This window comes from Lacerta agilis, chromosome 11, assembly GCF_009819535.1.
Source record: "Lacerta agilis isolate rLacAgi1 chromosome 11, rLacAgi1.pri, whole genome shotgun sequence".
NCBI lineage: Eukaryota > Metazoa > Chordata > Lepidosauria > Squamata > Lacertidae > Lacerta > Lacerta agilis.
The window spans coordinates 17,622,967-17,650,433 of record NC_046322.1 but is presented as its reverse complement, the minus strand read 5'-3'; the positions used below and the strand labels follow the sequence as shown (position 1 = coordinate 17,650,433).

The 27,467-nt window shown below is 40.0% G+C and overlaps 1 protein-coding gene across 3 annotated transcripts in view; it reads left to right on the top strand.

The window, feature by feature from the left end:
• Window positions 1-27,467, top strand: part of RICTOR (RPTOR independent companion of MTOR complex 2) — a 56,617-nt gene that overhangs the window by 10,130 nt on the left and 19,020 nt on the right. For all 3 annotated transcript variants that reach the window (XM_033164713.1, XM_033164712.1, XM_033164711.1), the window contains exons 4-20: window positions 6,138-6,202; window positions 8,463-8,594; window positions 9,339-9,402; window positions 11,595-11,721; window positions 12,106-12,275; window positions 13,054-13,121; window positions 13,523-13,590; window positions 15,583-15,665; window positions 16,600-16,687; window positions 19,156-19,246; window positions 19,352-19,418; window positions 19,532-19,612; window positions 21,057-21,157; window positions 24,512-24,674; window positions 25,011-25,112; window positions 25,212-25,258; window positions 26,623-26,758. In XM_033164713.1, coding sequence (XP_033020604.1) covers window positions 6,138-6,202; window positions 8,463-8,594; window positions 9,339-9,402; window positions 11,595-11,721; window positions 12,106-12,275; window positions 13,054-13,121; window positions 13,523-13,590; window positions 15,583-15,665; window positions 16,600-16,687; window positions 19,156-19,246; window positions 19,352-19,418; window positions 19,532-19,612; window positions 21,057-21,157; window positions 24,512-24,674; window positions 25,011-25,112; window positions 25,212-25,258; window positions 26,623-26,758 — 1,653 coding nt within the window. The remainder of the gene's footprint in view (window positions 1-6,137; window positions 6,203-8,462; window positions 8,595-9,338; window positions 9,403-11,594; window positions 11,722-12,105; window positions 12,276-13,053; window positions 13,122-13,522; window positions 13,591-15,582; window positions 15,666-16,599; window positions 16,688-19,155; window positions 19,247-19,351; window positions 19,419-19,531; window positions 19,613-21,056; window positions 21,158-24,511; window positions 24,675-25,010; window positions 25,113-25,211; window positions 25,259-26,622; window positions 26,759-27,467) is intronic.

Genomic DNA, 27,467 nt, shown 5'->3' with positions numbered 1-27,467 from the left:
AGTTGAGTAGAATACTATCCAGTGAAAGAAATGGTTGAAGTATCTTTGACAGAAAAAAATATTCGTCATTTTGGATATAGATAGAAATTGGGATATGTAAGACATGTAACAAAAGAACCAAAAGAAAAGCGTGTTGAAAGATATTGGTACAGTATATCAGTAGTACATGATCTTAGGAATACAATTTTGTATAAAGAGATTGTATATATTAACTGCTATTGATATTTATTTATTTTATTTCATTGGTTGTAAACTGCTTTGATGTTTGTTTTTACCAAGAGAATAAAACAATAAAAGTAGCAGTAAAAACAATTATTTAAAACGTTCAGAAAATAAAATCAGCAATAAGCTAAAAAAAGAAGAAAGATTAAAACATACATAACCAATGGCAGGAAAAACTGATGAGCTATGCGGCGTTGGCAAAGTTAACATATAAACTACGTGAGAAGGACAACCGTGACTTCAAGGAAAAATGGGAACTTTTTACAAACTATTTGAAAAACCAACCAAAGGATTTGGACTCCTTGGCAGGTTTTGAATAAACATTCGCAAATTTATTAGTAGAACATATGATAGATAAGGCAACGATATGTACAACTTTACAACATGCAGAGAATAATATGTATAAACAAACCAGAGAGGGAAGCTGAGGGAAGTCTTTGGAGGGTGGGAAAGGGAGGGGGAAAGGGGGGGAATGTAATTGGGTATATTGATGATAATATGTTTTGTTTAAATTTGTTCAATAAAAATATTTTTTTTAAAGGGGAAAAAATACATAAACATTCTTCTACGTGTCTGGGTAGGTTTGCCTAAGCAAAAATGTTTTTAGCAGGCGCTGAAAACTGTACATTGAAGGTACCAGCCTGATGTCCGTAGCCAGGGCATTTCAGAGTAGGTGCTGCCACACTGAAAGATCAATTTCTTAAAAATGCAGAATGAGTATTATGTGGCACATGTAACAGTGGCAGAATGGGGCCTTTAGCAGGGTGGCACCTACTGTTTGGAACTCCCTCCCATTATATATCAAATGAGCACCTTCTCTATTGCCTGTTGGATACCTGTCAAAGTCCTTTGTTTTCCATCAAACCTTTTAAGTGGACATTTTAATTCTAGTCTGTACCTGCACTGAATTTGAATTGCACATATATGCAGTCGTACATTGGATCTCAAATTCCTTGGCTCCCGAACAAATCGGCTCCTGAATGATCGAAACCCGGAAATGAGTGTTCTGGTTTGCGAATTATTTTCGGAAGCCGAATGTCCGACGGGGCTTCCGATTGGCTGCAGGAGCTTCCTGCAGCCAATCAGAAGCCACGCTTTGGTTTCCAAACGTTTTGGAAGTCAAACGGACTTCCAGAATGGATTCCATTCAACTTCCAAGGTACGACTGTATTGTATATGCCTTGTTAATGCTTATGCTTTGAGATGTTTCATGGGAAGAGATTCATAAATGGAATTAAATAAAGTAATGTGCACCACATTAAGACGGGAAACATTGAAGTTTGGTACTCAAGTGTAATTGTGCTAGCTGCATTTTTGGAAATTACGTTTAAATAGTGGAAAGGGAAAAGTTTGAAATTTTATCCTTTTAAACAGTAATCTCCTCAGACACTTTCACTGAATGCAGGCCACTAGCTTTTTAGAGTTTCTGTGTGATGCAGTGGTTTGACATATATCCCAATAACTAAATCTTCTATTTAGGGGAAAGACAGAGGGAACTAGTGATATGATCGCTAAACCATGTGAGTGTCACACACTTGTGTCTCTCACTTGTCATGATTTCGCTGGATCAAGTAACAGGCATAGCTGACTGCTGACCGACAGAACTTAAATAATATTTGTAGAATTGCTTTAGCTCATTTTGACAACATACCTAGCAAGCAGTTGAGTACCTAAGAAAAAAAATTTGTCTTCTGAAAATTTGTTGAGTCATTTCACGCAGGTAGTTTCTTGTATATTAGAAAAGTACAAAATAACCGGAGCAGGCAAGCAGCTGTGCCTTGATGCTTTTTAATAACCGGAGTCCATAAGCCTACACAATTTTCTTACATGCATATATCGATGAAACTGACTTATAGTTGTAGTTCTCTTCCTTTTCTACATTGGAACAGGGCTTTTATTGTGGCTGCCCCTGTTCTGTGGAACAGCATTCCTGTTGAAATAAGGCAGGCACCCACGACCTGCACTTTCCAGCAACAGTTGAAGACATTTTGTACCACCAAGCTTTCTCAGTTAGATGAGTAGGTCTCTGCCGTGGGTGTCTGTTTTGTGTTGTTTTTAAATGCCCTTTGTTTTTGCAACCGTGTTTTAGCTCTTTTTATTATTTTGTACACCACTTTGGGCATATGTGGAAGGCAATGAGTAAAGAACAGCAGCAATCAATTTAGTGTTGTCCTTTGTGTAGTAAGCATTTTTTTTCAGGCCCCTGAAGTGGTATAATCTTTGCCAAGAAAGTTTTTGCTGTATCTGATAGACCTCCTCTATGATGACTTCTTAAAAAATAGCCAACTGCAGTTCCTGGCCTCTATATGCCCTATTTTTTAATCTCCTCATAATTTGACTTAGTGCAACATGCAAACTGTTTGATCAAGAAAACTTACAATTTTTAGGTCACTGTTGATCAAGAATCCTAAACATTTTTGAAAAGTACCAACCATGTTCTAACTTAATTACATTTAGTACTACTGCATATGCAGACTTGGTGATTGGCTTTGTGAAGTGCTTTCACAGTTTCCCCACTTAGACTTTGTCTGAAACAGAACAGCATACACAATCCCTTTCTGTTTTAATAACTGTTGATATTGAGTATATATTTTGAAACTTAGAACAAGATGTGAATTAGTTGTCATGGGAAAAGTCATAGCAAACCCTGCTAAGTTGAGGTGAGGGCTGGCTGAGAAATACTGCAACTCTTGAATGTAATAAACCTTGACCCAGCTCATACAGATTCTGTAGTTTTTTGAAAGCGTCTCAAGAGTTTAAGGAGAGCGTAGCAGTAGATTAAACTAGCCCTCTGCTCCAGAATTATGCACGATTATGGACATTGAGGTCCAATGCTGAGGGCCTTCTGGCAGTTCCCTCGCTGCAAGAAGTGAGGTTACAGGGAACTGGGCAGAGGGCCATCTCAGTGGAGGCGCTCACCCCGTGGAACGCCCTCCCATCAGATGTCAAGGAAATAAACAACTATCTGACTTTTAGAAGACATCTGAAGGCAGCCCTGTTTAGGGAAGTTTTTTATGTTTGATATTCTGTTGGGAGCCACCCAGAGTGGCTGGGAAATCCAGCCAGATGGGAAGGGTATAAATAATAAATTATTATTATATTATTATTACAATAACTTTGTTATCGCTTACCATACAGTAGGAGTTCAGGGCATATTGGATATGTACCAACTTTGTTTTGAAAAAGGGATGGGGAACCAGGTGGTGTCACATTCTAGTAGATGCCTTCAGGGGCTAGGTCCCAGTCCCAGGAGGTAGAAGTCTCTCATCAGAGTGCACACCAACACAGTCCAAACAAATGATGGTCAAGTGCAGGGAGTTAGGCAGCAAGACAGGGGACCTAGAACGATGAGACAGAGACCTGTGGTATTTCCAGCAACTGGGAGGTTCAGGTGGAATACCTTATATATTCTGGCCTCCCAAACAACAGCTGCTGGTGGTAAAGAAGTTTGGGGGATTACTTATTCATGAGTAGACCAATAACGCAGGCGATGTTGCTCTTCAGTCTGGATTCAAGCCTCTTGGTTCCACTTCCTCCCCTGACAGCTCCAAGGATTCTCCAGCAGATCCCAACCCAGAGGGCTCTTCAAGGAGATTCTGCCTGCTCATCATGGTCTTCAACCTATGGGTTGTCTGGTTCATCCTTGGAGGACTCTTTGCCTGGTACTAGGCCAGGGATGGCTGTGACAAGTGATGGCATTGGGAAATGCAAGCGTTGTTCCAGAAGGAATCAAGGAGAAGCATGTGTTCCCTCCTTCTCCATCTGCCTGCACTTCTGTAACAAGGCACAAATGGTGCCTTGAGAATTATGGCTCTACAAGTTAGAGCCTCATAAGGACTCCTGGGGAAAGCAGCTTTGCCTTACCTTTCTCCCAAAAGGATCATGGGGTGGGGGAAAATGGACGTAATGGCAGAAAGCTGGAGGTCATTCCCATGCTGTGAAGTGTCATGAGGAGATGGGGAGCACCCCTAATTCTTCATGAAGTTTGGGGGAGTCATTTCATGTACTTTTGTGCTGCTAGGGATGCATTAATTCCTCATTTGTTTTTTGTATTCTATTTATGGATGGCCAGAGGCAAGTTACATTAAAAGCAGAGTTTTTCCCCCCAAAGATGCCCGTTGTCAGAAAAAGGAAGCCACAACAAATCACCTTCATCAGGAAGGTTTTTTTTGTGGCTGTGTTTTAGTTTTTTATTTGCAAAAATAAAATAAAATACAATCTGTGTACATGCTGTGTCCTTTAAGAAACCTGTTACCTTGTCTGTGGGTGGCCCTGTTTTGCTATTCTGCTGTTTGGCAGAGGATCAGGAACTGTGCAGTTAGAAGGAATGATAACTTTTCTCTTTCTTTTCACTGTGGCAGCAGCAGTAGTAACGCCTGATAGTTCTAACTGTAAGCCACTGTTTATGCGATGACTCAGCCCTGTAGCTTGAACCATGGCTAGGTGTGTCATCCTGGAAGTTTTCACACTTAAAATATGTAGCTTCAATATCAGTGTGGCGAAATAGTAGAGTGTTCGACTAGCACCTGGGAGAGCAGGGTTCGAATCCCCACTCAGTCCTGAAGCTCACTGGGTGACTTTGGGCCAGTCACCATCTCTTAGCCTCATCTACCTCCTAGGGTTGCTGTGAGGAAATGTGAAATGGGGAGAGGGAGAACCATATGCACTACCTTGAGCTCATTGGAATATAAAGGTGGTGTATAAATGTAATAAAATAGAAAAATAAAAAAGATCTCTACAGTAAAAGTAATATTTTTGGTATTTCCAACAACTACTCAGAATGTGTTGTACATGCTGAGTATTGTCAATAAGTAACAGTGAGTTCACCATATAGGTTTTTAAGATACCGTACTGCCTTTTTGGTTATTTACTGTTTGTAAACTATAGAGATGGGGAACCTTGTGCCTGGGGGTGGAAGGTGGCATTCCTGGCCTCTGTTTGACCCTTGGGATTCTCCTCAGTCTTATGCCCCCTTCAAGGAGTGCATTTGCCTGGCTGGAATGTGTCACTGAACTGTGATAATGCTTCTGGCTTGCCTTGATGGAGGGGTGTCTGTAGAAACCGCTGACTTTTATGTGGCAGGAATGTAGATTACCATAGAAAGTTAAGACTTAACATCTGGTATTCTGCCCATGTTTTTTCCTCTGACCTGCCCACCATTGGCACTATAGAATTCAACCCTCGGCTGAAGAAGTCCCCCCCCCCCCCGCTGTTGTAAACCAACATCCCACTTCCCCTTTTCCAAGTGTTTATAGTAGGATGACACATTCCACCCCCCCAATGAAAAACATTTTTTAAAAAAGTACTTGCAAGTTAAAGTTTGTTTAGTAGTGTATAACCCAACCCTTTTTTTGCAAAGCTGAAAAAAATGCTTTTCACTTGCATTTCACTTTTATAGTTTCTATCCCTTTAAGACATTCTGTCACTTACCTGGAAGGCTTTCTATTAGAAGGTGACCTGCTTATCTGTGTTTTTAACAGCTGAATCATATAAAGCAATCTTTATCCTCTTGCCAGCCTGTATTTATAGAGGTATAAACAAACGTGGCAGCAGTGAATTTGCACTTTTGTAAATGTCGAGAGTGGCAGAGGTTGGCTCCATGCACTTCAAAATGAATAGTGCCCCAGAAATAGATTGGACAAAGATGTGAAACTATTGTCATGAAGTTCATTTCAGTCATTTGAATTATCAGCATATTTTATTGAAAGTACTTCTTAAAAAAAAAAAGGTTTGCTAAAAGGGAATAAGATGATAACACATTTTTCTCTTTCGGCAATACTTTGAAAAAAATTGCTTAGTTTGGTTATAACACCAGGAAGCCAGGGAGAGATTTGAGTAGCTGTGGAGAAAAGCGTGTTTGACTTGTTACAGAACTCCTTACCCTGCCAGTTGACATACACATTTTTTACTTGCAGCTTCTTTGTAATGCTGGTCATACTGAAGAAAAGCTAGGTTTTACTTATGAAGACATCATCATATGGTAAGTCTCTCTCTTTTTATTTTGGAGCATTATTTGGACCATTAATGAATGATAAGCCAGTGTTTCTGTGACTGTTGTTTCAGTTGTAAGCTAAACAGCATTTTGAAGGCCAAAGTGTTGAGGTCTTGATTCAGATTGTTCTGAGTATGTGGCTGGTGCTCTATCCATTGCAGAGTTCTTGGTTCTGATACAGCTTTAGAAGCTGAAGACCAGAAACATCTCAGGCATGATCAGTTCTTGTGTTGGAGGAAGGAGGTACTGGTCTAGATACTGGTCTTGGCTCTGTGCCCCGTTTGTCATTTCTTGTCCCTTAACTTCTACCCAGTAGCATTTTTTCTACCCAGTCTTTGGTCATAGGGATGACCTGTTGAAATGCTTAGTGTGGGCCTGGTAGCTTGTCTCAGATGGCACAGCCAGGCTGCTGTTTGCCAGGTTTTCTACTGTAGAAAATGTGAGCAATTGATCAACTGAAAAGTCTGATTTTACATAGTTAGCTAAAGACCTGCAGGATTTCTTAAAACTATTGCATTGAAATTGTGTTAAAGTAATATGCTTAATATTTTATAAGCACAAATATGAAAGGTGTTTTTTTTTGTAGTGGTAGGGGGAAATGTCTGTAAAAAAAACTCTTATCCAGTGAAGAATCTTGATATTCACATACTATATTGTTCTCTGCTAAGTTTGTTAATCAGAAAATGTTATTTATTTTACCATAAGCATGGGTAGCAGTCCACATCTCAGTTACTGCTAAATTCAGTAGAACTTGTACAGAATAAGTCTGTAACCCTGCTACATTAAAATCAGTGATAATTTAGCACTTGTTGTCTATAGCAGTTAAGTGGCAGTCTTACCTTGGTTCTTGAATGCCTTGTGACTCGAACATTTTGGCTCCTGAACACCGCAAACCCGGAAGTAAGTGTTCCAGTTTGCGAACTTTTTTAGAAAGCCAAACATCCGGCATGGCTTCCGATTGAGTGCAGGAAGCTCCTGCAGCCAATCGGAAGCCACACCTTGGTTTTTAACGATTTTGGAAGTCAAGCGAACTTCCGAAATGGATTCCGTTCAAGAACCAAGGTACGACTGTATTGTAAACAAATAGAGTGCTACATTACTTCCATAGGCAATTAAACCACCCAAAAGGTAATGGATCACTTCTGTGTGATCAGCTTCCTGTTACCAATCACTACTTCAAATCTGAGTGCAGATTTTGTTTTTCTTCTTTTTGGGTTGTAGACATTCACTTGAAGTCTAATCTGATACTTAAAACAAGATGTGACATTGCAGCAGCTTGTGATAATTCTTGTGATAATTCCTAATATTTTAGCAATTATTTAATTTCTACTTTAGGTGGGGATGTGGCTAGTGGACTTGATCTGGTTCCTACCCTACCTTTAATTATATATATATTTAAAAGTACAAATGAATCCTGACAAGAGAAACTAGCACCTCCTATCTAATTATTGGTATTAAAGAATCATTACATTAACAGATCGCTAGAGCTATTATCTGTCTTTGAACTTCTCAACTAAAAATCCAGTTAATGTGTGCCAGCCGTAGAAAGAATAGATTCCACAGTCAAAGGGCCTAAGGCAGATAATTCCCTGAAATAGCTACAGAGGTAAGCAAAAACAGTCTGTCACTAAGCAGTGTGATCAGAATAGCCTCCCTAACCCTGAAAGTGGTGAACAATTGGCCTCTGTTTGTGCAAGCGGGACCATCCAGCTGAGCCTTTGAGACGCATAAGCTCTTTAGCACTGATTTTTTTTTAACCAAAGAAGCTTCAGAACAGGAAGTATTGGGCCACACACATTCCACACACCCTAGCCCAAATAATGACATCACAGGCTGAGATGGTAAGTATTGTTTAATATTCTCTGCACTGTTGGCTGGATTTTACAAATTGGCATTGGTGGGAGCGTCCAGCCAGCTTTGAAGTGGAAACAAAATTACTTATTACTAAGCTGTTGAAAACTTTGTGTTCACAATTGTGTAACTATTTAAAATGAGGACATGCTCTTCATGGAAACAGGCAGTCTTAACTTGCTTTCATTATTAATTTTGTTGTCAGCGAGAAGAAAATGTGAAGAAGTGGAGAGTTTTGCTTACATCTTGGGTGTTAAAACGTCTAACATGAATAGCTGTGTACTTAAGCATGGATCTCTTCCTGTCTCACAGAAAGGAGGAGGGAGTCTGTTTTTAGCAAAAGGGACACACTTAATTATTTAAAGCCTGAGTGATTTTCTTATCATTTGCATCCTAGTTTGCGGTTAGCTTTACTGAATGAAGCAAAAGAGGTGCGAGCAGCAGGGCTACGAGCCCTTCGATACCTTATCCGAGACTCCAGTATTCTGCAGAAGGTGTTAAAATTAAAAGTGGATTACTTGATAGCCAGGTAATAATAAATTGATACTGTGTTTGAAATCTTTTTTCCTGATTTGGATAATGAATCACCCTTTATATGACTCTTTGAACCTTTTCATTTGAGCAGATAGGAACCTGTTACATTTAATATCCATAGATGACTGCTTTAGTGACATGAAACAATAAGGGGTTGTATGCAGGGTTGTATCATCACTCAGATGATGGTCAGGCTTTCTTTGATGGAATGAGGAGAGAATAAATATTTAGCAGTTCCCCACCCGCCATGCAGCCTCCTGTGTCTCCCTGCATTGCTCTGGAGGGCTCCCCAGCGCTCTGGAACAGGTTTAGGAGGGGCAGGGGGCTTTAAGGTGAAGACAGAACCACTGAAAATTATTTTACTGAGTGACACTGTTGGCTACAATCCCAAATGCACAACTTTTCAAAATAAACTTATTTTGAAATTGGAAATGGGAGAAACACGACTAATCATTAAATATTTATTGCATAGCCTGGTTTTATTGAAAGATAGCCTCAAATATATTGTTGCATTAGGTTTAGCTGGTTGCACAAAATTGTAATGACTAAAAGGGAGAGTAAATTGAGGGGCTTCGGTGCAAGTGTCTGGACTGTTTTGCACGAACTTGAACCTTGCCGCTATATGTTCTAAAGTAAAAAACGAATATATCTGGGGAATACACGGCTATTTTAAGATGCACTACATTCTGCCACCTTGAACCCTAATTAAAGTATTTCCTCCACATTTTTATGCTTTTAGGTGCATTGACATACAGCAGAGTAATGAAGTAGAAAGGACACAAGCACTTCGTTTAGTCAGGAAGGTATGTTTGGAAACAATAGTATAGTGCAATTTTCCACTGAATAACCCAAAACCAAATTCTGTATGACCATGGAAAAAGCAGTGGACATGTTGGAAACACCATGTTGCTTTATTGTGTGAAATGGCTGGAGTGTTGCAACTGCGTTGCAAACGGGGTTGTAAAAATAGAAACAGAGTGTACAAATGCAACAGCTACTTACTGCCCTTGAGTAGGGCAGTTTACTGCCTCTTCTTCCCACTGTTGTATAGCTCTGTACACTCTCCCATACAGGTAAGGAGGTCAGGAGTGCTCAGACCAAGCCATTTGAGGACAAAATAATTACATTCAAAACTACTGTCAATTCGATTTCCTTTTCACGCTTAATCACTGCAGTAATGTATTGAGCTACTAACAGGTATTTTATCAGTAGATATTAAGTTGTAAGTTTGAAGCAATAAGCCAAGTCACTTAAAAGTATTTCATAAGATGGGATTTTATTTCTACTATAGTTTTAGCATGCCAAATGATAAACTAATAAGCAATCTTCATTTTTCAATTGTGTAATACAGACAAGATTTGTTAAAGAACCCAAGCTATAATAAGTGGTCACTTGTTTGTACTTTCCTGCCACCCATGATGAGCATAAGTTTGTTCGTGCTTTCAGTGCAAGAATTCTTGTGTTTGTGAAAGAGATTGCTACTCTGTTTCTAGTGCAATGGTACAAAATACAAATTAATTAAATGAAAGTTTATCTTGTTGGTGGGAGAAGGGTGTAGCTTTTCCTTTGAAGTATAGTCCAAAGGAGCATCCTGTTACATAGTATCAGATGATGATTTACAAAGCAAGAGTTCCTCAAAAATATTGTAAATCTTTCATTGTTGAAAGACAACTTGCAAATAAAGCAGATTCCTCCCTCCCATCCTGTCATACGTAGGAAAGGAAGAAATTTGATGAGTTCCTATAACTAGATTATATAAAGGGCCACATAGTCCATTGCATCATAGTAGCTGTTGCAGCATTTTCCATAGTAACTGGAAATTTCTTTGCTAGAGCAAAGCCAATATTTATGTCTTACACCAGGCATAGGCAAACTCGGCCGTCCAGGTGTTTTGAGACTACAATTCCCATCATCCCTGACCACTGGTCCTGTTAGCTAGGGATGATGGGAGTTGTAGTCCCAAAATATCTGGAGGGCCAAGTTTGCCTATGCCTGTCTTATACTAACCTTTCCCTAATTTAGAAAGGTTGGAAAACAGTGATTGGAGTATGCAGTGCTCAGCCTCTCCCTCTTTTTGGGCAGTTACCTATATTTGTGTGATGTATTATTCTACTCCACCTTCCTCCGAAAGGTTCTTGTTTTCCTTTGGGGGACCTCCCACATTACTTTTGAGAAGTATTGGAGATTCCTGAGACATAGGCCAATGTTGTATTTGAGGGGGAGAAACATCGTGTGGTGGTGAATCATGCCTGCCCTGACTCGCTTCTGGTGCGCTTGCTGATGCCTGACATTCATGCACTTGAATGGGGTTGCATAGGAGGCCACACATGTAGGTCTAATGAGTGCAATCTTGATATTCTGTTTTCGTAGTGTATAAATTACATGGATTAGGCTTTTGCACATTGTGCTGTATGTGTGGAGGCCCTGATGCAAACATGACATCCATTGTGCAGATGTCATGCGGAGGCAGTATGGATCTGCATGATCCTTCTCAAAGACAATGGCTGCATAGAGGTATGGAGACCCTGGAATTATTTGCTTTTCTAAGAAAATGCATGAGCTATGTGCTGCTGTTACGTCTCCAGCTTTGCCCCACAATTTATCTGCTGTGAACACTTCATTACAGAAGGGGCCATTCTTGGTGAACACCATTTAGCCTTGCATTAAAAACAGCTTCTTGAGTGCATATCTGCTACTCCTTAGTTTAATTGAACCAGAAGGCCCTGAAGAGAAATCTGCATGGTCGTGCAATAGATCCTTTATCTTAGTATGGCTTCTAACCTTTTACAGTACATAGCCATCTTTATGTATTTGTCGAAGAAACTGTTTAAAAAGAATGTGGAAGCAAAAGATCAGAATACTGAGCCCAAATGTGCAGGTGGGAGAAAGAGTTTGATACAAACATATAGCAGAACCCTTAGTGTTATTCTGTAATCCTACTGTAATGCTGCAGTGACAAACTCATCTCTCCATTTATTTTTGCATTTCTTTGCAGATGATCACTGTGAATGCTTCATTATTTCCTAGTTCGGTTACCAATTCCTTAATAGCTGTTGGAAATGACGGCCTTCAGGAGAGGGACAGGATGGTTCGAGCATGTATTGCAATTATCTGTGAACTAGGTGAGAAACTTGAAAAGTATTATAGCTTTGTTGCATATTTTAATTATGGACATTTATATTTCAGTGTTTTAATGGGTTTGTTTTATTGTGTGCTTTAAGCATGGTGTGTTTTTAATTATTTTGTATTTTAATAATGTTGTACAATTGGTTTCTATCTTTTATAAATGGATTAGAAGCCTATTTTGGCATTAATTGGTAAATAATGATTTTTTTTCCCTGAGCATCCAAGAAAAGGAATTTACAATATATTTTGACTTTAAACAAAAAAGGTTTTAAGCCAAAATTTTAACATTTTCTTGATATGAAGCTTAACATAAACATAGAAATAAGATTAGATGAGAAATATGGTTAATTGGTTCAGTTAATATCATTTTCTTCTTTCAGCAATTCAGAATCCAGAAGTAGTTGCACTTCGAGGTGGTCTAAGCACCATTTTGAAAAATGTGATTGACTGTCAGTTAAGCCGTATAAATGAAGCTCTCATAACGACCGTCTTGCATCTTCTCAATCATCCAAAGACTCGACAGTATGTGCGTGCAGATGTAGAATTAGAGGTAGGAACTTCATTTTCTTATACAGTCTTAGTGTATCAACACTTAGGTTGCATTCCAAACCCCACTTAACTGGGATTAAGCCCCACTTAATTCAGTAGGATTTACTGAACAGACATGCTTTGGGTTGTTGCCTCAATCCGGTGATCTATATTATCCATATTTTCTTTTTAAACAAACCCTTAAATAAGCCCTCGATTGGCAGTACTTTCTGCCAGGTCTGTCAACAAGTAAAAGTTGCAAATAGGCAAAAAGATGCTGCATATATTCTTTTTCAAAAGGTAAGGAATAATAGGTCATTCTAATTGGATGTCTTAACTTTACTCTGCTTCATAGATAATTTTGCTGGATGTATCTTTGTTAAGGTCAGAAGCAAATTCTATTTTCTATATCACTTAAGAAAGAACTACTTAAGTTGGAATAGATCAGGGGTCAGCAACCTTTTTCATCCGTTGGCCGGTCCACCGTCCCTCAGACCATGTGGTGGGCCGGACTATTTTTTTTTTTTGGGGGGGAGGATGAATGAATTCTTATGCCCCACAAATAACCCAGAGATGCAGTTTAAATAAAAGCACACATTCTACTCATGTAAAAACACACTGATTCCCGGACTGTCCGCGGGCCGGATTGAGAAGGCGAAAGGGCCGCATCCAGCCCACCTATCCATAGGTTGCCTACCCCTGGAATAGATAGTATTTTTTCAACATTTAAACAGTGGATAATAATAAAGATTGTATGGTGATAATGGGAATATATCCAAACTTTTGTTTCCTTACTGCAGCGGATATTAGCACCCTACACAGACTTTCACTACAGGCACAATCCAGATACTGCAGAAGGACAACAGAAGTAAGTACAGTCTCCATTAGCTGCTGCTTGATAACACTGATATTCAAGTACTTGATCTTTCTATCCTGGACGAGGGCTTTGGCAAGCCATCCTCTGACTTTTGAGGGCACACTTTCATGAGTGATACTATTCCCTGGCCCTCCGATATTGAGCACTCCATGTACCATTATGCCATCTGTCCCATGCATGGCAATTCTCATTTTGACAATCCTCAGTAGAGAAAATGGGAGGGAGGAGAAGAAACACATAATTTTCATATTGTATTCTTACTATACCATACCATACCATATTGTATTCTTACCATACAATTTTCACAAATCAGAGATACCAATTTGAGTGTTTAATAAACACGACTCAGTTTAACATGGATATTTATTCTTAATAATTGTTTTTTATGGCAGGGAGGACCGAGAAGCACGGCTGTCTGCTAGTAAAATGGGAATTGTTGCAGCATTTAGATCGTGGGCAGGTAAGAACTTGGTTCAACCTTTGCATACTCGGAGTGTGGAAAAAAGGTATATGTTACTGGAGTGTGTGTGTGTGTGTGTACACACACACACACACACACACACACACACACAGTTGTATCTCATCTTGCGTTCGCTGCGGGTTGTGAACGGCGCGGGTTACGAACGCGGCAGTTCTGCGCAGGTTGTGCATGCGTGATATCGCCGCTCGGGTTGCGGACTTTTCGGGGTGTGAACAGCACCCCGGAACGGATCGTGTCCACAACCCGAGGTACCACTGTATATAAGCACACTCTTGTGTGCCTCACGTGAAAATGGATGGTTGACAATATCAGGAGATCTGCTTTTCGGGGACCGCATTTATGGAGGGTGGCAGCAGTTGTTCTGAACAACCATTTCAAATAGATGCAGCAAGAGGTGAAGTTTGAGAACTGATTGGCAAATTAAAAATGAATTAATTATCTGGTCAGAATGCACATACCCAAGATTTCTTTTTAAAAATCAAATGTGGTAATTGGAGCTCTTTTAACTGTTAATGCTTTAAAAATGTGCATCCTGCCTGAGCTCAATTAAGTTATCAGGGCAGCTTGCAGTGAAATAAACATATTTAAGTCAATTTTAAAATAAAACAGCTGCAACTGCAAAGTTGAATCAACCAATACTGAATTGGGAGAAAAAGTAACAAACACAGCCGATACAATAAAACCACTTCAGCTAACATTTAAAAGGCCTATGAAAATAGATCTCGGGGGGGGGGGGGGGTTGAAAAGGCCAAGTAGGCACTAGACAAGCCTCCCCAAAGAGAACATTTCATAGATAGGGCAACAAAAAGGCACCTGCATTGGTAAGCACATGCCTAATCCCAGAAGGCTGTGGAGTTTGGAAAAGGGGTTTCAACTGTTTTAGTGCATGACCCAGTATTTGGGGAAGCAGACAGTATATGCAACTTGCTGCTGAAATTGGCCTTATCACTGGATTGAAAGGCAGTAAAAAAGATCCAGGAGGAGCTAGAATTACTAAACATATACAGGTGAAAAAATATTGCCGAGGAAGAACAAGTATCAGAATCAGTGCTGTCTTGTTGATCTTTTAGAACTAAAACATGACAAAGTAGCTGATAAAATAACAACAAAATAAATTGTTGCAAGAACATTAACAGGAAGGTTTTCACAGCAACACAAAGCCATCTGGGAGGGGGTGAGATGAATTCTAGGGAGAGAATTCCACAACCCAGAGATAGCCTTTAAAAAAGCCTCTCGTTCCTGACAAACACAACTCTGAAATTGTCTGGACACAGAAGATAACTTCTTTAGAAGTTCTGATGGGAGGCTAAAGCTTTGTCGTTGGCAAAAAAACAAAACAAAACAAAGGGAGATGTGGTGGAGGTTTATAAAGTACTTCATCTCACAGCTGTGGAGTTCATTGCCAGAAGATGTGGTTGTTTCCATTATCTTAGGTGGCTTTGGAAAACGGTTAGGTGCATTCATGGAAGTTCTAGGTCTATCGACAACTATTAGCCATGATATCCAAAAGTTGTTTCCATGTTCAGGGGCAGTGAACCTCTGAATACCAGGGGCTGGGAATTGACCATAGGGGAGGCTGTTCATGCCCTGCTTGGGAGCTAGCATCTGGCTGCACTCTTGAGAACAGGGTGTTTGAGTAGAGAAGCTCCTTATCTCAACCTGCAGGATTCTTAGGTTTCAATAATTATCTACTATGATTTCCATTTTTCGGTAGCATCACTATGGGCAAGATTATTGTTTTCTTTTATTTTGTTGCTTCCTGGCAAAGCGAATCTGTTGCTCTCTATATTATGATAATGATTCCATGATAAAAGAAACACATTTTGCTCATGGTCCTAGAAATCCTGTGAAGTTTATGCTGTGTTATTTTTAGATCAACTGTCTGTTGTTCAGCCTGTGGCAGAAGTTTCCCACTGGGTGTTTGCACATTAGTTTGCCATCATGTAATTATGCATTTTGTTTTGTTTTTAGGCATTATTAGTTTATGCAAGCCTGGAAATTCCGGGATCCAGTCTCTCATTGGAGTGCTGTGTATACCTAATATGGAAATAAGGGTATGTGTTTAACTTCTACAAGAAGGATTCCGAAGACTTGTATGTTTGCTCTTCTCATGTAGACAGATGTACAAATTCTGTTTTCTCAGAAATCGCTCTGTGTGTATATATCTGTATTATTGGAGGTTGTGCGCACATTGGCCCTCTGGCTCCACGGCATGACTGACAGCTGGAAGTAACTGTGGTTGGAAGTGCCACAAAACTACTAATGCTCCATTGCAGTCCTCAGAGGCTACAAAACCTCTCTCAAGAATGAGCAGAGTTGGGAAGCTGTAAGTTGAGAAAGACAGTCGCTTGGAAATAAGGGCAGGAGAGTCGGGATTAATCCTTCTTGGCTGCCTGAAGCTACAGTGTTGGAGCAGAGAGGGTAGGGTCTCTGACACAAAGAGAGTGACTGCTGACTATGGGTCAGATCTCCCTGAAGCATCATCTCACCCAAATAATCATGAAATGAGTACACAAGATAGGTTCTAGAGCAAGAGAGCTAACAAACAAAATGAGTTGAGAGAGGGTTTTTTATACTGTTGGAATAACAGCTGGAAGAGTAAAGAGTGAATCTATATATATCCCGGGTCATCTCATATTATTTGTAATGTGTTCACTAGGCATCTGTGACTTGCAACAAGCCTTATTGCTCACTACAGGATATTAAATGCTAAAACTGTATGAATGAGCAATGTTACTTTATTATGGTCATGCTTCTAAAACGCAGAAGCTTAGGATGTGTATGTAGGATGTGACAAACTGTTGAATGCAACTCATGCTGTGGAAGACTATTTTGCTTATACCTTCTGTGCCCTCTGTGCCACTATGGGAAGAGGAGTGGACAGCTGTAGGGGAAAATGGTATCAGCAAAAGTCACCCTTTGCACTCCAGTGCAAATTCATTAAATTTCTACTGGTTTTTAAAATTCTATTCCTTTTTATGTTTATAGCGAGGACTGCTTGAAGTTCTTTATGATATATTTCGCCTTCCTCTTCCTATCGTGACAGAAGAATTTATAGAAGCACTTCTCAGTGTAGGTTAGTATTGAACTTACATGTTGCTCTTCATTGGGAAAGCTTATCAAGTCCATTCCTGTAATGGCTTCTGCATACTTGAGTCCTGCAGTTCATTGCCAGACTTAGTCATGAGTACCTTACTGTAGAATTGCAGTAACAGAAGATTCTTCTCTGTCTAAGCAGCAAAACTATGTCTGCCACTTGGCAACAAGGATTCCTGCCAAATCTCTGATGGAATACTCTTTCTCAGCATGGGACCGGCAACACTAAATGCTTAACTTATAGTTGAAGCCTGAATGGCTTCTGAAACACCCCCATGCTCTTCCAGATAAAAGGCAGTGCTAATCCAGATGATCTCAGTGATGGAGCTGGGTTATATGTGCTCAGGTAGTCCTTAAAAGTATCTGGGATCCAGGTTGTTCAGTCAACACAACCTTAAACAGTTGCACAGGCTGCCATGTGCTACTAGTTTTAGCAGAGTTGCTGCATGCTGTCAGAGAGCTGCCCCCACCAGCAGTCTAGCTGCTGCATTCCTCACCTTCTGGAGCTTTTGGACCAGACCCACGAGCAGCCCCACATAGAGCACATTGCAGTAATCCAGCCTCAAGTTTGCCACATCATTGGCCAGGCTATCCCAATCCATATATAGTCATAGCTGGCATGCCAGATGAAGCTTGTAAAAGACACTCGTAAACACATATATCACTTGGATGTCTAATGATAAAGGTGTATCCAGGTGTACCCCCAGGCTGGGTACCTGCTCCTTCAGAGGGAGTACACCTCCATTCAGAACAGGCAGTTGACCTATCTTACGGAACAACCCTACTCACAAGAGCCTCCAACTTCCCATGACTCTCACCCAGTTTATTGCCCCTCAGCCAGTCCACAATTGCATTCAGGCACTGGTTCTGGGCTTAAACAACTACTGCTCACGCAGGTGTTGTGGAGAAATAGAGCTGTGTGTCACCAGCATATTGATGACCCTCTGCTCCAGATCGTCTACTGACAGCTTCATATAGATGTCATTCATAGCATATTGTGGATTCCCTCTTATCAACGAAGATTCCACTTCCAGGTTTAGTTATCAGAAAATTTAAATTTAAAGTTAAAGAGGGTTTAACTTCCTTGGAAGGTTTCTCATGATTCATCCCTGCAAGTATGCTTTATCAGCCTGGCTATCTCCTCGACACCAATAGGCTTCTCTTACATTGTGACTGTTCTGTTGTTGCTTTTTGTGCATCTGCAGGTCATGTGTACACATGAACAATTCGGTGGTAGCTGGCAAACAAGGGAAAAAGGAATGCCATAAAGCCAAGTAGCAGCTTGAAGTGCTTTACTGATTAATTCATCTGCTGCTTGGCCTTCATGGTGTCCCTTTCCCCCTCTCCATTAATGATTCCTGCAGTGTTCACTTGCACATATGAACTGCAGATGTGCAAACAGCAGAGAAAAATAGGAGCATAAACAATAGTATAACAAAGTTAAATAAGAGGTGGCAAGGGGGCAGTGGTGCAGACAGATGCTAAGATTTTGTTTTGCAACAAGGCTGAATGTGTCATGCCTCTCTCCCCCCTTTTGCTCTGATATGCTCAGGCAGTCCCCACACTTCCCTGTACCACCTTTCCACTCTTATGAGGATATGCTGCTAAGAGCTGGGCTTTTTCTGGGTATTTCACTAAACCCCCTTTATTCCTGCCGCCACCACAGATGCTATTTATCTGAATACGGTACTTACCCCTAATGTAGCCAAGCATGAGGCATGTGGTGTAATGAAACTAATTTGTTAAACATAAATAAAAAAGGTTTCAACATGACTTGCGTACATAAACATACGGTTTCAGTTTTCTTGCATTTGTACAAGAATGGCTATTATAAGGTGGTTCCTATGCAGTAAGCCTGCAACTTGTGCACATCCAGCTTTTCGCGCGTGGTAAAATTAAAGGGGGAAAAATGGAAAGGGCGCAGGGTTAGAAGGGATGTAAGAATTCCACAGCATCCCTCATATACATGGGCATATTAAGCAGATACTAAATGGTCTCTTATCAGGGATGTTGCATTAACAGAGAATCTTTGAGGTTCCTTCCAATTCTGTGGTTCTGAAACATGCAAAGTTTTATTAAAGTCGGGGGGGGGGGAGTACATTTTACTTGCCTTTAGAATAGGTCCACTTTGTGTACTTTCATTGTCACTCACTGACTTGGGCATTTATCATGATTGTATGACTTTCTGAGATAAATGTGTGACCATTAGTGCCTACTGTAATTTAAACATGATACTATTTATTATGTGATTAACTAAATGGGAACTTATGTGTATTTATGTAGCTATAAAGCACACACGCTAGCAAAGAAATCAAGAGGAACAAGCAGGAGATGAGCTAAATAATAATACCAAATCAAAATGAAAGGTGACTAGGGATTATGGTACTGACATACTCCATTGCTCTTGTTAATTAAACTCAGAATTTTCACTCCATGGCTTTCTTGTAGATCCAAGCAGGTTTCAAGATAGTTGGAGACTTTCTGATGGTTTTGTAGCTGCAGAAGCTAAAGTTATATTACCTCACCGAGCCAGATCAAGGTATTGTGTTATCAAAAGCATTAATGCCATTTCTGCCTGCTTCACTTAGATAATATGAAAGAGAGCATGAAGCTGATCTCAATTTTCTTGTGCACATTTATCTAGGCCTGACCTCATGGACAACTACTTGGCACTGGTTCTCTCTGCTTTCATTAGAAATGGACTCTTAGAAGTACGTTCAGACTTTCATTTAAATGACAATTAGTTAACTCTATTGTAGTAGGTTCTGGGCAAAGCAGAACAGTGAGATGGTTACAGTAGAGTTTCACTTCTTACTTACTCCAGGGTCTAGTTGAAGTAATCACAAGCAGCGATGACCATGTATCCGTCAGAGCAACAATCTTACTTGGGGAACTTTTGCATATGGTAAGGAAGACTTTGTTTCATGTACTGATGGTTAAATTCTTTACTTTGGGAATCTTCCAAGGATGGAAGAAAACAATAATCTTAAAAGGAATATTTTACTTAAGGAAGAAGGTATAATTATCCAATACAAAGAATTATCTGGTTCCCTGGAAGTGTGTCCTTGCCCCAGTAAAAGATGCAGTAGGTTATAAAAAGGTCATAGGATTGTAGAGTTGGAAGGTACCCCAAGGGTCATCTAGTCCAACCCACTTAAATGCAGGAATATCAACTAGATCATACATGACAGATGATCATCCAACCTTTGCTTAAAAACCTCCAATGAAGGAGAGTCCACTGCTTATCATGGGAGTTTGTTCCACTGTCAACAAGCTCTTACTGTGAGAAAATTATTTCATCTCCTTTCTTTTAACTTGAATCCATTGTTTTGGGTCCTATCCTCCAGAGCAGAAGAAAACAAGCTTGCTCTATCCTCTATGTGACAGCCCTTTGGATATTTGAAGATGACTATCATATCTCCTCTAAGTCTCCTCTTTAACAGGCTAAACATATCCAACTCCCTCCACTGTTCCTCATAAGACTTGGTTTTCAGACCCTTGATCATCTTGGTTGTGTTAGGATTGTCCTACTCTCGTGTAGACCCTGGTACAGACACATGCACAGTCAGCTCTCATATTGGTTTACAAGCTCTGTGTTCATCATTCATTATTTCTGCAGGTTGTTAATTTTGTACTTTTAGAATTAAGAGCCCCAGCTATAAAAGTCATTCTCCAGAGCAGTGTTTTTCAACCTTTTTTGGGCAAAGGCACACTTGTTTCATGAAAAAAAATCACGAGGCACACCACCATTAGAAAATGTTAAAAAATTTAACTCTGTGCCTATATTGACTATATATAAAGTAATTCTCTTGAGTTTTTCAATTTTTCCCACGGCACACCAGGCAACATCTCGCGGCACACTAGTGTGCCGCGGAACAGTGGTTGAAAAATACTGCTCCAGAGAAGCAGCTGTCTTAGTCTTTTGCAGCAAAAGCAAGACTCTAAGGATTTATGTTTATTATAGCATAAGCTTTCATGGGCTTCATTCAACTTCATTAGATTCATGAAATGTAATCAATGCTTGTTGGTTCCTTTAATGTGGTTTGCTAACGGATAATATCTCAAGGAAGGAAGTGTGTTTTCCAAGAGAATTGTTAGAAATCTTGTCTAAGCCTGTAACATATACAAGCAGTTAGCAAATGCTTTTTCTACAGTTGTTGTCAAATTCAGTATTTACTTTTTAAATAAATAAATAAATCTGTATTGTATCTGAAGTGGAAAGAGAAGGGAAAAGTGATTTCCTTTTAGCAATGCTGTTTGTATACCATTCAAGTTAAATAGGTTTTCATTAGGTGGGATGTGGGTTGTATCTGAAAATCAAAATCAGTGATGTTTCTTCTCTTTTTCAGGCAAACACCATTCTTCCTCATTGTCATAGCCATCACTTACACTGCTTACCAACTTTAATGAATATGGCAGCTTCTTTTGACATCGCAAAGGAGAAGAGACAGTAAGCATACATTTTAGTAACCTGCTGAAGTTACCCTAAATTGGCATATCCAGTTCAGTATAGCTGCACCACTTCTTTCAGCTTATCTAAATGGGTGGCTTTAATGATTTTATATATTTGAAATTAAAAGCCATTGTAAGGTTTCTGTAGTGACTTCTCACGAGTAAAGAGTCCTGACTCCGGATCCTCTTATTTACAGGATTTATTGTATAACTATATACACTGCAGTGCTCAAAAGTCCGTGAGCGTCTTAGTCACTCTCAGATCCCGGAAGTGGTGCTTTTCAAGAGCGCCCCCAACAAAAGAACTTGGGCTCCCCAAGTCTCCTCCTCTTATCCCTGTGTTTCATCCCTCTACGTAATTGGGGCGACGGAACTGCCGTTGCCCCCTCCTCCACTGAACCACTTGGTCGGTGTTGGGAACCTGGAGCATTCCACAGCCCCTTCCCCACGGCGCTCTCTTCCTGCCTGTCGCTCCCGCAGGATGTCTCCCTGCTGCTCCGGTGGTGTTGGGAACCTTCAGCCTCGCAGAGCCCTTCCACCACCTTGCTGGGGTCTGATGGTTCCCTGACAGCCATGTTATCCAAAGAATACATAGCAGTGGGCATGATAGCAAAATAATTTATAAATGGGTACCATGTCTGAAAGGCTTTCAGGATAAAAAACAGCAGAAGCAGGATGAAGAGCAGGAAGAAACAAAAGCCATGAAAACAAGGACACAAGTTTCGGGGGGGGGGTGGCTAATAAACTAAGATATCTAGTATGTACATCATATGTGCATATAGTCCACCTTCCATACAGTGGGGAAATTAAGAATTTTTCTTCACCCTGTGTTTTCTGTATTACAGATAATTAATCTCACTGACCTAGTTTACATATAATGCAAAGCCAAGCCATTTAGGTTCCTGGAGTGAAGATTGCAGCCACTGACCTCCTCCCCCAGTTTGCTGCTGCTGTGCTATCCAGGGCTAAGCCAGGGGCCAGCAGACTTTTTCAGCAGGGGGCCAGTCCACTGTCCCTCAGACCTTGTGGGGGGCCAGACTATTTTTTGCGGGGGGGAGAATGAACAAATTCCTATGCCCCTCAAATAACCCAGAGATGCATTTTAAATAAAAGCACATATTCTACTCATATGAAAACACCAGGCAGGCCCCACAAATAACCCAGAGATTCCTGGACCATCCATGGGCCAGATTTAGAAGATGATTGAGCCAGATCCAGCCCCCAGGTCTTAGTTTGCCTAGATGGTTTGGTGCACAAGCTATAATCAGGGTAGTATTAAATTAATTCAAAGTAGGTGTGTTGAAAGTAATGGCATGGTCAGTTTAGGTCCATTCATTTCAGTGGGTCTAAGTAAAAGTTAGTTGAATACAACCCCAGGGTTCGTCCGTGGTTTACTGATTGTGGTACAGGGGAGACAGTCCACAAGCCCACGTTTGGATGTAATGCTTATGTTGGGGGAAGCACTGCAGCCATAATCTACACTTTGGAATCCTACACATTTGTTCATTTGCAATAAGGCATGGTTTAGCTTTCCATGACATCCTCTCTGGGCCAGTGATTGGTGCCCAGTGTTATATGCACAGACTTCTGTCGCGGAGCAGATTTGAGGGAACATATAGGTTGCTGAAAAGAAGAGGAAAGGGGAGTTTTGTTGCACAAGAGAAAGTCCATTCCTTGTGTATGGGCAGTTTTGGATTCGACCCATGGTCTTCCTTACCAAGTGTGTTGACTTAGGCTTGGAAACAAATGATGTTTGTCAGGTTTCCCAGAAAAATCAACATTTAGTAGATATCTGAAGAATTCGGGAATTCAGGCTGCAATGCCTGTATCATTAGAGGAGCTCTACCATTGATTTCTAAATTAGGATTGTACCCAAAATTACTAGCTGACAAATTCACTCAGGGATTTTGTTTCCTGTAAAACCTGAATATTTGTCTTGCCAAAACAGCTCTTGATTAAGACAGATTGTACTTGTTTAAAATGAAAACAATAAACACGACTTTCTAGTTTTCTTGTTCTGAAGTTACCATTTGTTAATATTTCTGTTTGGACTTTATGTGCAAGTCCTCAGAAACTCAGTACAATTTATAATATGTTTTGTGAAGCAACGTCCTGTACCTGACAGAATTACAAGCCATTCACAAATTTTATTGGACACCCTACCATTCATGCAATGAGTGATTATGCCAGCAGCACTGGTTCAGTAAATTCATAAGCCTTTTGGTATCTTTATTTCCTTTTTTAAAAAAAGAATATATAGAGGGAGAAGAATTGTGATTCATAGTGTAAGGGAGGTTTTGATATATTCAAGACTATTTAATCTTGTGTTTTTATAATCTTTTCCACTCATTTACATCTTCATAAGTTTTTCCCATTCAAATACATAATGTTCTGAGAAAATACCTACTAGGAATCTATTGCATTGTTTATGTAATTGATCTAAATGTTTCCCCAGTTGACCGAATTTTTAAAAACATTTTCTTCATCAATACAATAAAGAACTGCTGCTATCTGACACAGTTACATAAAATCACTTTAAACCTTGGCCTAATCAATCTGTACCAAAATATAACTGTATATGGAACAATTGTATAAAGAACAATTGAATGAATTGTTATTCTGACAGTATCTGGTAACTTCTTGTAAAATACAGATTGCAAGAGGAAGCTCATTTTATCATATTCCTTGGGGTGTGGGGTGAAATCCCAAATCTGTTTGTAGCAGAATGTTCAGAGTGTAATCACTATTTAATCCAGTTAATAATCTGGTGTTCCCCCTGATTTCAACTATTTTTCCCCATTGAAATAAAGGTTGCATCTCGCTCAAATCAGTAGCAAACCTCTCAGTGGTTTTCATGGTTCTAAGTTATCTCTAGTCAGGTTCAAATTCTAAATTTGCCCTCTTCTTAAAGCCTGTGATCACGAACCCAGAAATGGAGTGATAACGCTTTAATGAGTGAGTTGTGGTTTGCTCCAGAATGCCTGTGATAAACTTTTACAGTAGCCGTTTAAAGTAGTGAAGAGGAATGTTTTCCTGTCTTAATTTAAAATTGGGAGTGCTCCTAAAAGGAACAAATTTAGGCTCAGTTTATATCTGCCTCAGATTAGTTTTTGTAAAAGGTCATCTCTGTCCAAGTTTGAGGCTTGGTCATGCAACCAGGAGAATAATGGCTCCTGGATGCCTCCCCACCATTCTTCCTGTGTTGTTCAGGCCATTGTTAGACTTCAAAGCCATCTTCTAGTGCAAAGATCCCTAGGAAATGCAGTTTGACTATATTTCACATCCTTTCAGATCCTTGCTAAAGGCAGTAATCTTATAGAAAATTTTGACTGTCAACTTTCCCCTTTGGCAGACGGGCCAGCGCTGCACTAAATTGTCTAAAACGCTTTCATGAAATGAAGAAACGAGGACCGAAACCTTATAGCCTTCATCTAGATCACATTGTTCAGAAAGCCATGTCAACACATCAGCGAAGGGATCAGTATCGTGTGCAGAAAGACATTTTTATTCTAAAGGTAGCTATTTTACTGCATTGTCTGTGATTTTCCTTTCCTTTCCTTTCTTTTTTTGTAAACAGCAAATAATCTTTATTGATTTAAGCTGAATTTCAAAAATAAGAGTTGCTAGGAATTACGAGTTTAAATGAAAACCTTTCGTTGGGGGATAGGGTGGGGAAACTGTTGCTCTAGAAATCTGACATGGCTTCTGAGTGCAGAGAGAGAGAGAAAATGGTGGTCTCTCTACAGTTCAATATATTTTAATCTGCAAATTTGTACATTACTTTCTAATGTTGATGCAAGTGTTTGCAGCAGTTTGAACTTTAATTTCTCTTCTTCCTTCTGTTATTCAAGGATACAGATGAAGCACTGTTAATTAACCTAAGAGACAGCCAAGTTCTTCATCACAAAGAGAATCTTGAGTGGAATTGGAATCTGATAGGGACCATACTTAAGGTAAGCCGTTAAATGGCTCCCTAATTAACACCTGAGGATTACATTGAAATAAAAGGAAGTGGTATACAAGTCTTACAAAACTCTCTATCTATTTTGCAGTGGCCAAATATCAGCGTAAAGTTCAACAAAGATGAACAGTGGAACAGGTATTCATATTTACTAAAGGAGGGCGGTTCCGTTCTGCCTTGGCAACTTACTTTTCCTCCTGCAACTGCTTCTGGGGGTTATTGACACGTGTAAATTGTGGGGTACAGTTGTTCCTTGGAAGTCGAACGGAATCCGTTCCGGAAGTCCGTTCAACTTTCAAAACGTTCAGAAACCAAAGCGTTGCTTCTGACTGGCTGCAGGAAGCTCCTGCAGTCAATTGGAAGCCGCAGAACCTGTGTCGGATGTTTGGGTTCCAAAAGAAAGTTTGAAAACTGGAACACTCACTTCCGGGTTTCGATTGTTCGGGAGCCAATTTGTTTGGGAGCCAAGGTGTTTCAGACCCAAGGTACGGCTGTACCTCAGTCTCCTAGGTCTTAGCCCGACACTCTAACCACTACATCACACTGGCTTCTATTTGCTGTGTGTGCGTTTTCAAAGGTGAAATCTTTCATTCTGTGCTTTTTGTTTTTTACCATCAGTTGCTAAGAAATGTGGCACATTTCCTGAAAAGGTGCTTGCATTTCTGTTTTTTCCCCCAGTTGCAGTTTTGAATTACCTGGCCTTTGTGTGTTTTGAATTAGAAAAGGAAATTCCCTGAATTGAATTAACTCTCTTGGGAAAAGAGGACAAGGATGCCCTTCTTGAGATTCCCCCGAATAATTGAGCAAGATGGGTGGTTACAAGGAATATGACCTTTCTCAGGATGGCACCCTATTTATTGACTGCCTCAGCAGAGTGGCTTCCCCAACACCAGTTTTTTTTTTTCTTTCTTTTAAGCACCAGGTCAAGACCCTTCTTGTTTTCATAGGTTTTAAAAAATTGTACTGAGTACATCTCTCTGGTGCGTTACATCTTTGCACCAAGTTTCCCAGTTGCTGGTTTTATGTTTGTTTTAGCTTCTGTGCATGAGCTGATTTTAGAATTTGCAGTTGGAATTTTTATAATTGCTTTTAAAGTTTTGTTGTGTAAAGTTTTGAATTGTAGCTATACATTTTTAATGTTTCCATAAACTGCACATAGAACTTAGTCAAATGGTAGTGTACAAATATTATGAACAAATAAATTAATAAATGCATATTGCTTGGGTTTTTTTGTATTGGGAAACTATTCTGCTCTTCCATTAATAAGCCAGTACAATCACAAGCAATATATAAGGTAGCAGCAGGGAGCAGGCAGGCTGGTATGGGAAGAGAATGTATTGACTTCACTATGACTCTATAATAGCATTTGCATTTAAGTACAGGTGCTAACATTTAAAACATAAAGCCTCTTGGCCATTTTGTAGATAAAACCGTGTGGTATACACATTTGCCTGAAGCTTGCAACAAACTTTTCAGCACCTCATATGTCTGTTTAATATTAGATTTATACGGCGACTGATGTATTTTTACAAGCCCAGCAGCAAATTGTATGCCAACCTGGATCTGGATTACGCAAAGGCCAAACAGCTCACAGTTGTAGGTTGCCAGTTAACTGAGTATCTCCTTGAATCTGAAGAGGTAAGATTCATTTTGTTTAGCTCTAAGTAACAACTAGCAGCTTCTTGTATTGTTGGCATTACCTTTTGGGGGGTTATTACCTTTACTGCATATTCTAAAAATATTAGAAGATTCATTAGACCAGGTTTGCCAGGTCTAAAGGGAGTGCAATTGGGACATTTAATTCAGGCTGGGAAATATCAGTATTTGCTGGTCAAAATCTTAATGGAGTTTATAAAAATGTATGGCTTATCCCATTGATATATAAAGTTGAGGGGGGTGTAACACATTAGTAAGAGCCCTAAACTGTAGCAATTCATTAATAAAATAAAAATGGCTTGATATCCCTGAAGTCCTTAATAGTCTTTACCCTGCACCGCAGGGCATCACTAGGTAAGCCGTATTCAATGGGTGTCTAGTTACCCTCATCCTGATTGACCAGTGAATCACTAACTTTAACCAACTCAGTTAACAGAGCAGTAGATCTCTCAGTTTTATGGGTGGAGAGATCTAGCTGGTTACCAAGTCACTTCTCAGCCAGCTCCCAAGCTCTGCCTATCCTAGCTGCCTAAACTCTAGAGCAGGCATGTCCAACCGGTCGATCGCCGGTTCCCCCAAAAAGCTCAACATTTTTGGTCAATCCAATGGATAGATCACTGCCAGTATTTTTATAGTGGGAGTAGATCGTAGTCTCTTGGGTGTGTCCAACAATGCCTGCTCTAGAGGATGA